The sequence below is a fragment of the Mobula birostris genome, chromosome 13, assembly GCF_030028105.1.
Source record: "Mobula birostris isolate sMobBir1 chromosome 13, sMobBir1.hap1, whole genome shotgun sequence".
Taxonomy (NCBI): domain Eukaryota; kingdom Metazoa; phylum Chordata; class Chondrichthyes; order Myliobatiformes; family Myliobatidae; genus Mobula; species Mobula birostris.
Window position 1 is genome coordinate 93,723,209 of NC_092382.1, and position 13,697 is coordinate 93,736,905.

Below are 13,697 nucleotides of genomic sequence, written 5' to 3' on the forward strand. Positions count from 1 at the left end.
CTCGCCCGCCCATCCGTATCCCACCGGACCCCACCTCGCCCGCCCATCCGTATCCCACTGGGCCCGCCCGCCCGTATCCCACCGGACCCCACCTCGCCCGCCCGCCCGTATCCCACCGAACCCCACCTCGCCCGCCCATCCGTATCCCACCGGGCCCGCCCGCCCGTATCCCACCGGACCCCACCTCGCCCGCCCATCCGTATCCCACCGGACCCCCCCTCGCCCGCCCATCCGTATCCCACCGGACCCACCTCGCCCGCCCGCCCGTATCCCACCGGACCCCACCTCGCCCGCCCATCCGTATCCCACCGGGCCCGCCCGCCCGTATCCCACCGGACCCCACCTCGCCCGCCCGCCCGTATCCCACCGGACCCCACCTCGCCCGCCCATCCGTATCCCACCGGACCCCCCCTCGCCCGCCCATCCGTATCCCACCGGACCCACCTCGCCCGCCCGCCCGTATCCCACCGGACCCCACCTCGCCCGCCCATCCGTATCCCACCGGACCCACCTCGCCCGCCCGCCCGTATCCCACCGGACCCCACCTCGCCCGCCCATCCGTATCCCACCGGGCCCGCCCGCCCGTATCCCACCGGACCCCACCTCGCCCGCCCGCCCGTATCCCACCGGACCCCACCTCGCCCGCCCATCCGTATCCCACCGGACCCACCTAGCCCGCCCGCCCGTATCCCACCGGACCCCACCTCGCCCGCCCATCCGTATCCCACCGGACCCACCTCGCCCGCCCGCCCGTATCCCACCGGACCCCCCCTCGCCCGCCCATCCGTATCCCACCGGACCCACCTCGCCCGCCCGCCCGTATCCCACCGGACCCCACCTCGCCCGCCCATCCGTATCCCACCGGGCCCGCCCGCCCGTATCCCACCGGACCCCACCTCGCCCGCCCATCCGTATCCCACCGGACCCCACCTCGCCCACCCGCCCGTATCCCACCGGGCCCGCCCTCGCCCGCCCATCCGTATCCCACCGGACCCACCTCGCCCGCCCAACCGTATCCCACCGGACCCCCCCTCGCCCGCCCGCCCGTATCCCACCGGACCCCACCTCGCCCGCCCATCCGTATCCCACCGGACCCCACCTCGCCCACCCGACCGTATCCCACCGGACCCCCCCTCGCCCGCCCGACCGTATCCCACTGGGCCCCCCTCGCCCGCCCATCCGTATCCCACCGGGCCCCCCCTCGCCCGCCCGTATCCCACCGGACCCACCTCGCCCGCCTGCCCGTATCCCACCGGGCCCCACCTCGCCCGCCCATCCGTATCCCACCGGACCCCACCTCGCCCGCCCATCCGTATCCCACCGGGCCCCACCTCGCCCGCCCATCCGTATCCCACCGGGCCCCACCTCGCCCGCCCGACCGTATCCCACCGGACCCCACCTCGCCCGCCCGCCCGTATCCCACCGGACCCCCCCTCGCCCGCCCGACCGTATCCCACCGGGCCCACCTCGCCCGCCCGACCGTATCCCACCGGACCCCCCCTCGCCCGCCCGACCGTATCCCACCGGACCCCCCCTCGCCTGCCCGACCGTATCCCACCGGACCCCACCTCGCCCACCCGACCGTATCCCACCGGGCCCACCTCGCCCGCCCGACCGTATCCCACCGGCCCCCCCTCGCCCGCCCGACCGTATCCCACCGGACCCCCCCTCGCCCGCCCGCCCGTATCCCACCGGACCCCACCTCGCCCGCCCATCCGTATCCCACCGGGCCCCACCTCGCCCGCCCATCCGTATCCCACCGGGCCCCAGCTCGCCCGCCCGACCGTATCCCACCGGCCCCCCCTCGCCCGCCCGACCGTATCCCACCGGACCCCCCCTCGCCCGCCCGACCGTATCCCACCGGGCCCACCTCGCCCGCCCGCCCGTATCCCACCGGGCCCCACCTCGCCCGCCCATCCATATCCCACCGGCCCCCCCTCGCCCGCCCATCCATATCCCACCGGACCCCCCCTCGCCCGCCCATCCATATCCCACCGGACCCCCCCTCGCCCGCCCGACCGTATCCCACCGGACCCCCCCTCGCCCGCCCGACCGTATCCCACCGGCCCCCCCTCGCCCGCCCGACCGTATCCCACCGGACCCCCCCTCGCCCGCCCGCCCGTATCCCACCGGACCCCACCTCGCCCGCCCATCCATATCCCACCGGGCCCCACCTCGCCCGCCCATCCGTATCCCACCGGGCCCCAGCTCGCCCGCCCGACCGTATCCCACCGGCCCCCCCTCGCCCGCCCGACCGTATCCCACCGGACCCCCCCTCGCCCGCCCGCCCGTATCCCACCGGGCCCCACCTCGCCCGCCCATCCATATCCCACCGGCCCCCCCTCGCCCGCCCATCCATATCCCACCGGACCCCCCCTCGCCCGCCCGCCCGTATCCCACCGGACCCCACCTCGCCCGCCCGACCGTATCCCACCGGACCCCACCTCGCCCGCCCGACCGTATCCCACCGGCCCCCCCTCGCCCGCCCGACCGTATCCCACCGGACCCCCCCTCGCCCGCCCATCCGTATCCCACCGGACCCACCTCGCCCGCCCGACCGTATCCCACCGGACCCCCCTCACCCGCCCGACCGTATCCCACCGGGCCCCACCTCGCCTGCCCGACCGTATCCCACCGGGCCCCCCTCACACACCTGTCCGTATCCCACCGGACCCCACCTCGCCTGCCCGACCGTATCCCACCGGGCCCCACCTCGCCCACCCGACCGTATCCCACCGGACCCCCCTCACCCGCCCGACCGTATCCCACCGGACCCGCCCGACCGTATCCCACCGGACCCCACCTCGCCCGCCCGACCGTATCCCACCGGACCCCCCTCACCCGCCCGACCGTATCCCACCGGGCCCCACCTCGCCTGCCCGACCGTATCCCACCGGGCCCACCTCGCCCGCCCGACCGTATCCCACCGGACCCCCCTCACCCGCCCGACCGTATCCCACCGGGCCCCACCTCGCCTGCCCGACCGTATCCCACCGGGCCCCCCCTCGCCCGCCCGTATCCCACCGGACCCCCCTCACCCGCCCGACCGTATCCCACCGGACCCCCCCTCGCCCGCCCGCCCGTATCCCACCGGACCCCCCCTCGCCCGCCCATCCGTATCCCACCGGACCCACCTCGCCTGCCCGACCGTATCCCACCGGGCCCCCCTCACACACCTGTCCGTATCCCACCGGACCCCACCTCGCCTGCCCGACCGTATCCCACCGGACCCCCCCTCGCCCGCCCGCCCGTATCCCACCGGACCCCCCCTCGCCCGCCCATCCGTATCCCACCGGACCCACCTCGCCTGCCCGACCGTATCCCACCGGGCCCCCCTCACACACCTGTCCGTATCCCACCGGACCCCACCTCGCCTGCCCGCCCGTATCCCACCGGACCCCCCTCGCCCACCTGTCCGTATCCCACCGGACCCCACCTCGCCTGCCCGACCGTATCCCACCGGGCCCCCCCTCGCCCACCCGACCGTATCCCACCGGGCCCACCTCGCCCGCCCGACCGTATCCCACCGGACCCCCCCTCACCCGCCCGACCGTATCCCACCGGGCCCACCTCGCCCACCCGACCGTATCCCACCGGACCCCACCTCGCCCACCCGACCGTATCCCACCGGGCCCCCCCTCGCCCACCCGACCATATCCCACCGGACCCACCTCGCCCGCCCATCCGTATCCCACCGGGCCCCCCCTCGCCCACCCGACCGTATCCCACCGGACCCCCCCTCGCCCACCCGCCCGTATCCCACCGGACCCCACCTCGCCCGCCCGACCGTATCCCACCGGGCCCCACCTCGCCCACCCGACCGTATCCCACCGGACCCCCCTCACCCGCCCGACCGTATCCCACCGGACCCGCCCGACCGTATCCCACCGGACCCCACCTCGCCCGCCCGACCGTATCCCACCGGACCCCCCTCACCCGCCCGACCGTATCCCACCGGGCCCCACCTCGCCTGCCCGACCGTATCCCACCGGGCCCCCCTCACACACCTGTCCGTATCCCACCGGACCCCACCTCGCCTGCCCGACCGTATCCCACCGGGCCCCCCCTCGCCCACCCGACCGTATCCCACCGGGCCCACCTCGCCCGCCCGACCGTATCCCACCGGACCCCCCCTCACCCGCCCGACCGTATCCCACCGGGCCCACCTCGCCCACCCGACCGTATCCCACCGGACCCCACCTCGCCCACCCGACCGTATCCCACCGGACCCACCTCGCCCGCCCATCCGTATCCCACCGGGCCCCCCCTCGCCCACCCGACCGTATCCCACCGGACCCCCCCTCGCCCACCCGCCCGTATCCCACCGGGCCCCACCTCGCCCGCCCGACCGTATCCCACCGGACCCCCCTCACCCGCCCGACCGTATCCCACCGGACCCCCCCTCGCCCGCCCGCCCGTATCCCACCGGGCCCCCCTCGCCCACCCGACCGTATCCCACCGGACCCCCCCTCACCCGCCCGACCGTATCCCACCGGGCCCACCTCGCCCGCCCATCCATATCCCACCGGGCCCCCCTCACACACCTGTCCGTATCCCACCGGACCCCACCTCGCCTGCCCGACCGTATCCCACCGGACCCCACCTCGCCCGCCCGACCGTATCCCACCGGACCCCCCTCACCCGCCCGACCGTATCCCACCGGGCCCCACCTCGCCTGCCCGACCGTATCCCACCGGGCCCCCCTCACACACCTGTCCGTATCCCACCGGACCCCACCTCGCCTGCCCGACCGTATCCCACCGGGCCCCCCCTCGCCCACCCGACCGTATCCCACCGGGCCCACCTCGCCCGCCCGACCGTATCCCACCGGACCCCCCCTCACCCGCCCGACCGTATCCCACCGGGCCCACCTCGCCCACCCGACCGTATCCCACCGGACCCCACCTCGCCCACCCGACCGTATCCCACCGGACCCACCTCGCCCGCCCATCCGTATCCCACCGGGCCCCCCCTCGCCCACCCGACCGTATCCCACCGGACCCCCCCTCGCCCACCCGCCCGTATCCCACCGGGCCCACCTCGCCCACCCGCCCGTATCCCACCGGACCCCACCTCGCCTGCCCGACCGTATCCCACCGGACCCCCCCTCGCCCGCCCGACCGTATCCCACCGGACCCCCCCTCACCCGCCCGACCGTATCCCACCGGGCCCACCTCGCCCGCCCATCCATATCCCACCGGGCCCCCCTCACACACCTGTCCGTATCCCACCGGACCCCACCTCGCCTGCCCGACCGTATCCCACCGGACCCCCCCTCGCCCGCCCGCCCGTATCCCACCGGGCCCCCCTCGCCCACCCGACCGTATCCCACCGGACCCCCCCTCACCCGCCCGACCGTATCCCACCGGGCCCACCTCGCCCGCCCATCCATATCCCACCGGGCCCCCCTCACACACCTGTCCGTATCCCACCGGACCCCACCTCGCCTGCCCGACCGTATCCCACCGGACCCCCCCTCGCCCGCCCGACCGTATCCCACCGGACCCCCCCTCACCCGCCCGACCGTATCCCACCGGGCCCACCTCGCCCGCCCATCCATATCCCACCGGGCCCCCCTCACACACCTGTCCGTATCCCACCGGACCCCACCTCGCCTGCCCGACCGTATCCCACCGGACCCCCCCTCGCCCGCCCGCCCGTATCCCACCGGGCCCCCCTCGCCCACCCGACCGTATCCCACCGGACCCCCCCTCACCCGCCCGACCGTATCCCACCGGGCCCACCTCGCCCGCCCATCCATATCCCACCGGGCCCCCCTCACACACCTGTCCGTATCCCACCGGACCCCTGACTCCATGAACCCCACAGGTCCCCGTCTCACACCCTTGTCCGCACCCCATCGGCCGCTCTCGGACACGACGACGACGGAACCTCCCTTTGCGCCGGCTGCCAACGCGAACTTTGCGTTTCTCTGACCGATTCGATGTGGATCTGGGGAATGAAAATACTCCCAATCAGTCCTCCGATATTCTGAGGCGAACATCCGGCCAGGAGGCCGCCATTTCCGGTCAGCCACCCGCACGGGGCAAACGTATTGCCCGCCCGGTGACGTCATGCTCAACGGCGGCCGGGGTGCTGACGTCACTAGGACTGGTTCTCGGCCGCGTGGAAAACCTGTCAGGCCGGTGACGCTAAAGATTTGGGCGGGCCGTCGCTCGGCGGGCTTGCTCATTGGATGACTGGAACGTCAATTGGAAATGTTCAGTTAGCTGTCAATCAGAGTTCCGAAGGCGGGTCTCCGAGTATTCTACGAATCATTGTAGAGGTACCCGATAGCGGACATCAGGCATTGGAGCAGAAAAGTATCAGTCAGAGGTGGGTGGGAAAACGGGATGCAAAGCACGGGGGTGCGGGTGGTGACCGGCGGGAATATCAGGGAATGGAGCAGGAAAGTGTCTGTCAAAGATGGGGCGGGGCGTTGTACTCAAAACACCAAATCACAGTGGAGGGGACGGTCAGGGCGATCAGTGACTGGAGCAGCCGGGTGTCAGTCAAGCAGGGAAGCCGAAGTGAATATCACATAAAGCTGGAAACTGGGATCAGCCCCAAAGCGCAATTGGGATATCAGTACAAGTACAATGCACCCTAACAGGGATCAGTCTGAATTCCGCCGTGATTCTGTGCAATCCATCGTCACTGACGGCCGTGGAGGCCAAGTCATCGAGTGGGTTGACAGGTTCTTGCTAAATCAGGGCATGAAAGGTTACGGGAGAGAGCAAGTGAATGGGGTTGAGAGGTCTAACAAACCAGCCATGATTGAATGGCGGAGCAGAAATCAACGGGCCAAACGGCCTAATTCTGCTCCAATGCCTCATGTTCCAATTGTAGTGTAATCTAATCTAACCAGGATCAGTGTAAATATAACGCATCCTCACCGGGATCAGCGACTGTAAGAGGTCGGTGGGTTATGAGCATAGTTATAGTAAACCCTCACTGCGAACGGCGTGACAGAGCGGTGGCGATATTAGTGTAAATACAACCCAGGCCAACCCGGGCAAAGCCCTCCCGACTATTGAGCACATCTACAGGAAAAGCTGTTGCAGGAAAGCAGCATACATCATCAGGAACCCCACCACCCAGGGCATGCTCTCTTCTCGCTGCTTCCATGAGGAAGAAGGTACAGAAGCCTCAGGACTTTCACCACCACTTTTAGGAACAGTTACTACCCCAAAACCATCAGGCTCTTGAACCAAAGCGGATAGCTTCACTCACCCCGTCATTGAAATGCTCCCACAACCAATGATCTCACTTTCAAGGACTCTTCATCTCATGTTCTCGATGTTTTATTGCTCATTTATTATTGTTGTTTCTTTCTATTTGTGCAGCACGGTTTAATGACCTCATTCCCAGCGGCCCATCACTCCTACTAGGGCAAAGGACACTGTCAGCGGCTTTCAAGTGTCCTCTGCCCTGGGGTAGTCTCTGAAGTTTTCCCCAGGTGTAGCCCATCAAAGATCCTTCCTCCCCCAAGGATGTGGCCTTTGAGGCCTCATTTCAGTAGCAATGGTTCTTCACCCATGCCCAAACCTCCTCCTCCTCGCAGCCGGGCTTGGGACAGTCCATGACGGAGTTCTCTTCCCTGGAGCAGGGTGACTGAATACTGCACTCCTAGTGTGGCCACGTCTGCGTCCTGTACAACCCCACCATGGCCACCCACCGTCTGTGCTCAGCCCCCCTGACTGATGAAGCCCAAGTTGATAAAAGCCTTCAGTACTAACTTGTCTACCTGTGACTTCACTTTCAGGGAGCTGCGTACTTGTACTCCAAGGTCCCTCTGTTCTACAACACTCTCCAGATTACTGTGAAAACCCTACCTTGATCTGACTTTCCAAATTGCAACCTCTTGGCTCTCTTACCGAGCTGATAAAGATCAGCTTTGATAATGTTCTTCAAAGTTAATTTTATCTATTTTAATGTCATCATTGCCATCCAAATCGTTGATGCATACTCAGAGGCCACTTTATTAGGTACACCTGCACGTTAATGTAAATACCTAATCGGCCAATCATGAATCTGGAACTCATGCATAAAAGCATGCAGACATGGTCAAGGGGTTCAGTTGCTCAGGAGAAAGGGGAGGAAATGTAATCTGAGTGACAGTGACTGTGGAATAATTGTTGGTGCCAGACGAGTTGGTTTGAGAATCTCCCAAAATACTAGGATTTTCATACGTAACAGTCTCTAGAGTTTATAGAGAATGGTGCAAAAAACAAAAAAAAAACAAAATTGCTGAGGGTGGAAATGTCTTATTAATGAGAGAGGTCAGAGGAGAATGGCCAGACTGGTTCAAGCCAACAGGAAGGCGACAGTAACTCGAATAACCACACGTTACAACAGTGGTGTGCAGAAGAGCATCTCTGAATGCACAACACCTTGGAGTGGATGGGCTACATCCGCAGAAGACCATGAACACTCAGTGGCTGCTTTATTAGGTGCAAAAATTAGCAAATAAAGTGGCCACTGAGTGTAGGTGACGAACAAGGGTGGGTCCAACACCGACCTCTGAGGCCACGGGCCTCCAGCCTGAGAAATAACCACCCACCACCACCATCGAGGCAGTTCTGTGGACAAATAGCCAGCTCCCTCTGGACCCCAAGTGATCTAACCTTCCAGAGCAGCCTACCTTGTCGAACCTTCTCAAAAGCCTTACTGAAGTCCACGTACACCTGGACAACAGCAATATGTACGTCAGGCTGCCATTAGATATCAGCATTCACCGCCACCGTCCCCTCAGTACTAATTATCAAACTTCAAAACCTGGTCCTCAACCACATTCTGCAACTGGATGCTTGACTTCAGCAGAAGACCACCATCGGTGCGGACTGGAAATAACATCTCCTCGACTGCGATCGACACCAGGATGCGTGCGAAGCCCTCTGCTCTACTCTCCTCACACCCGTGGCTCATCACCCAGACGTTCCGCGGAGCGCATTCTGTCTGTTTGCAACTCCGTCTGGTTCAGAGGGGCCACTGCGCGGGATCGGGGAAAAAAAGCTGCTGAGGGTTGTAAACTCAGCCAGATCCACCACGGGCACTATCCTCCCCCACCAACGAGGACATCTTCAGTAAGCGATGCCTCAGAAAGGTGTGAAGGGCCCTCCCCATCCAGGACAGGCCCTCTACTCTTTACCGCCACCGGGAAGGAGGAACAGGAGACTGGGGACACTCAACGCTTCAGGAACAGTTCCTTCCCCTCTGCCACCAGATTTCCGAATGGTCCATGAAGCCACGAGCACTACCTCAGCATTTTCCTCCCTTTTTGCACTGTATCAGAATCAGGTTTATCATCACTGGCAGGTGTTGTGAAATTTGTTAAACTTAGCAGCAGCAGTTCAATGCCATACATAATATAGAAGGAAAAATCAATCAATCAATTGCAGTATATGTATACTGAATAGATTTTATAGGCATCCGTTAGTCTCGTGAGACCATGGATTTGCGCCTTGGAAGGTTTCCAGGGCGCAGGCCTGGGCAAGGTTGTATGGAAGACCAGCAGTTGCCCATGCTGCAAGTCTCCCCTCTCCACGCCACCGATGTTGTCCGAGGGAAGGGCATTAGGACCCACACAGCTTGGCACCGGTGTCGTCGCAGAGCAATGTGTGGTTAAGTGCCTTGCTCAAGGACACAACACGCTGCCTCAGCCAAGGCTCGAACTGGCGACCTTCAATCACTAGACCAATGCATTAACCACTTGGCCACGCGCCAATAGATTAAAATTATGCAAATAAACAGAAATATGTATTAAAAATGCGAGGTTGTGTTCATGGGTTCAATTTGCATTTAGGAATCGGATGGCAGAGGGGAAAAAGCTGTTCCTGAATCACTGTGGGTGTGCCTTCAGGCTTCCAAACCTTCTACCTGATAGTAACAGTGAGAATTATAATGTATAGCTGCATATATCCACTCATGCGGAAGGCTTTGAGAGTAAACCCTGAGGGAAAAATCCAGAGCTGGAGTTCGGAAGGCAGTCTTACTTTGCGTTCAACGCTGACTGGCAACTCCGGCAACGCTGCTGGTGCCAAACTGTATCGGTCTCTGCCATTCCTTTGGGTTCATCAGATGTGTTGGGGGGGGAGGCTTGCCACATGGGCAACAGCTTGCTCTCCATATCGTACTGCTGGGGCTTGCTTACCTAGACAGACAGGTCAATTCTGACCGACAGAGACCCTCTCTCAGAATTTGTCGTATATTTTACATATTGCACTGAACTGCTGCCGTAAAACAACAAATCTCATGACGTATATCAGTAATAAAAATTCTGATTCAATAGATCACGCTACCACCCTGCCCTCATCGACCTTCTTGCTTCACTTCACCAAAACAAAACTCAAGCCCATCAGACCTGATCTCCCACACACAAAGCTGCGTTGACCACACCTAATTGACCCTTGTTTTCCAGAGTTCTCCCCAGTAACTTACTTACCGCAGACATTAGGCCTACTGGTCTACAGGAACCAGGTTTTTCCTTGCAGCCCTTCTCAAACAACATTAGCCACACTCCTGTCTCCTGACCCACGGCTTTCAACACTGCATATATCTCTGCCCAGACTCCCATGTCTTGCCTGGCCTCCCCACAGTGTTCTTGGATAAACCTGGCCAGGACCTGGAGATATACCTACCCTTATACATTAAGGCACCTCCTCCACTGTAATGCAGATTTCCCCAAGACCTCCCTGATTACTTTCCCTACAAGTCCTCGTGCCTTTCTCCACAGTAAAAGCAGAAGAGAAATATTTACCAAGGACTTTGCCTTTATCTCCTGGGGCTCCACACATAGGTGTCCATTTTGATCTTTGATGGGCCCCAGTTACTCTTTTTCCCTGAATATACCGTCCCTTTCTGCAAGTACACCAAAGCCAACAGAACAATGGCCACTGGTCCTAAAGTGCTCCCCCAATGTCGCTCGGCCCTCCCTGACACCCAAGCGCAGGTCGACCTGCGTGAGTGAGGAATGAGCTACCAGTGGCGGTGGTGGATACAGGCTTGTTTTCAACATTTAAGAAGATACAGGGATGGGAGGGAGATATGGGGGGCTATGGTCCAGGTGCAGGTCAAAGAGACGAGGCAGATTAATATTTGGTACAGATTAGATGGGCCAAATGGCTTGTTTCTGCACTGTAGCGTTCTATGACCTTTGCCGTCTCCCTAGTACAGCACTCAATATATCATACAACAAAACTTCCCCAAGCACACCTCCTCCCCTATCTGGACCTTTAACACTTGGCAGCTTCAGTCTGTTAACCACCACTACACCCCTCCCCACCCCCTTCAAGGCTGACAGGACGATCCTTCCTGAGTCTTAAGCACAAATAATTCCTGGCAGGAACTTCTGAGCAGTGAGATTTTATTTCAAACAGTGAACACCGACGTTAAGATTTAAAAACAACATTGAGCCTTCTCTCGCTGTGCAGGTTGGCTCCGGACCGACAGAGAGTCGCGCTGGGGGTGGGGGTCGGGGGAAATGAGTGATTCGGAGTGCCTCCGAATCTAAACTCAAGGGCACGCTTGTCAAGCTGGTGACGAGAGGTCCTTTCTGGGTCACCCCATCACTCAATACCTGACCAGCGGCCTCACCCAATACCTCGCCACCTCTCCTCTGGTCTCCCCGGTAGTCCCAAGCGGGGTGCAGTCAATCTCTGAAACCCTCCTCAGAGAGCTTGACCCTCCATACCTTCCTGGCGGATCCTAGGTTTGAGCACTGCCACCCTGAGAATGAGAGGCCAGTCCATGAAACCCTTCTAACAGACCCACCACCACTCCTTCCATCTAGATCCTGGCTTTGAGCCCTGGGATCCCGAGTTACGTCTCTGAAAACCATCTTAGAACATGGGACCCTGAGTGAGAGGTCAGTCTCTGGAGATCCTGCCAGACTCTCCATCTCTTGCTACCGGGTCCTGGGTTTGGAGAATGGAGTCGGTCGGAACCGCTGTCTGTGACCTCCAGATCATCCAGCAAATCCTCAAAGGTCGGAGCCTGACTTCCGCTGCGGGTCGGAAGGCTCCGAGAGGGAATACACTCATTCTCCCCCATCCCTCCCCCTTGCCCGAACGTCTTTCGGGATTCAAAACTGAGGGGGAAAATGAGAAATAGAACCACAAAAAAACCAGTGGGAAACAAACGTCAAACCCTGCCACTCGTCTGCCAACCGGGAACTCCTGACATGTCACTCCGTCACCCTCCGTGCCTCGGTAAGGTTGGGAGGCGGGCGCTTTCCTCATGGTCTGACGGGAGGGGGAGGCTTTCCTCATAGATCGATAAGTGGCGTCTCCGACCTCCGCTTGCAGATCCAGTAGTTTGCCCGTGCGCACACAGCATTGGCCCAGGCTCTGCCGCGCAGGAAGACGCAGTTCTTGAACGCCTCCAGTTCGTAGTCAAAGTAACTGTCCGGATAATCTTTGTCCCAGAACCTAGGGAGAGGGAGGGAAGAGGGTCATGCATATCTCTCACCCGCGAATCGCACCCAGGGTCGAAATGACCCCTCCACCCACCTGTTTCCCACCCCTCCCAATCCAAGACAAGAGCCAGAAACTGACGTGTAGGCACCGTACAGTATGTAATGCTGGGACTTTTTATAAGGCACTGGACAGACCGTATTTGGAGTGTTGTGAGCAGCTCGAAGCCCCTCGTCGAAGGAAGGATGTGCTGGCAGTGGAGAGGATCCAGAGGAGATCCCGTGAATCAGGTGGCACGGTGGCGTAGTGCAGTGCACGTCGCTTTCCAGTCACGGCAACCCGGATTCAGTTCCCGCCGCTGCCTCTGAGGAGTTTGTACGTTCTCACTGTGACCGCGTGGGTTTCCTCCGGGTGCTCCGGTTCCCTGCCACCGTTGGTAGGTTAATTGGCCATTATAAATTGTCCTGTGATTAAGCTCAGATTAAATTGTGGGTTTACTTGGTGGTGTGGCTCTGTAAATAAATGAAAGGGTTAACATATGAGGAAAGTTTGATGTCTCTGTGCCTGTACTCGCTGGAGTTTAGAGAATGAGGGGGATCTCATTGTATGAGGAGTGTTTGATGACTCTGGGCCTGTACTCACTGGAGTTTAGAGAATGAGGGGGATCTCATTGTATGAGGAGCGTTTGATGTCTCTGGGCCTGTACTCGCTGGAGTTTAGAAGAATGAAGGGGATCTCATTGTATGAGGAGCGTTTGATGTCTCTGGGCCTGTACTCACTGGAGTTTAGAAGAATGAGGGGGGATCTCATTGTATGAGGAGTGTTTGGTGTCTCTGGGCCTGTACTCGCTGGAGTTTAGAAGAATGAGGGGGGATCTCATTGTATGAGGAGTGTTTGATGTCTCTGGGCCTGTACTCACTGGAGTTTAGAAGAATGAGGGGGGATCTCATTGTATGAGGAGTGTTTGATGTCTCTGGGCCTGTACTCACTGGAGTTTAGAGAATGAGAAGGGATCTCATTGTATGAGGAGTGTTTGATGTCTCTGGGCCTGTACTCGCCGGAGTTCAGAAGAATGAGGGGGGATCTCATTGTATGAGGAGTGTTTGATGTCTCTGGGCCTGTACTCACTGGAGTTAAGAGAATGAGGGGGATCTCATTGTATGAGGAGTGTTTGATGTCTCTGGGCCTGTACTCGCCGGAGTTTAGAAGAATGAGGGGGGATCTCATTGTATGAGGAGTGTTTGATGTCTCTGGGCCTGTACTCACTGGAGTTAAGAGAATGAG

At 61.7% G+C, this 13,697-nt stretch overlaps 2 protein-coding genes across 7 annotated transcripts in view; both read right to left on the reverse strand.

Moving 5' to 3' along the window:
- The window catches only part of LOC140207184 (uncharacterized), a 49,723-nt gene extending 43,674 nt beyond the window's left edge, over positions 1 to 6,049 (reverse strand). For 2 of the 5 annotated variants that reach the window (XM_072275534.1, XM_072275538.1), the window contains exon 1: positions 5,787 to 6,049. The gene's annotated coding sequence lies outside the window, so the exon portion shown is untranslated. Of the gene's footprint in view, positions 1 to 2,653; positions 2,677 to 5,786 lie in introns of those variants that run through there. The other 3 variants (XM_072275536.1, XM_072275535.1, XM_072275537.1) reach the window with 3 other exon arrangements.
- Positions 6,050 to 11,387: 5,338 nt separating this feature from the next.
- LOC140207752 (CD209 antigen-like protein A) overlaps positions 11,388 to 13,697 on the reverse strand; it is a 33,653-nt gene continuing 31,343 nt past the window's right edge. For both annotated transcript variants that reach the window (XM_072276311.1, XM_072276308.1), the window contains exon 6: positions 11,388 to 12,428. In XM_072276311.1, the coding sequence (XP_072132412.1) occupies positions 12,266 to 12,428 (163 nt within the window). In that variant the 3' untranslated portion in view covers positions 11,388 to 12,265. The remainder of the gene's footprint in view (positions 12,429 to 13,697) is intronic.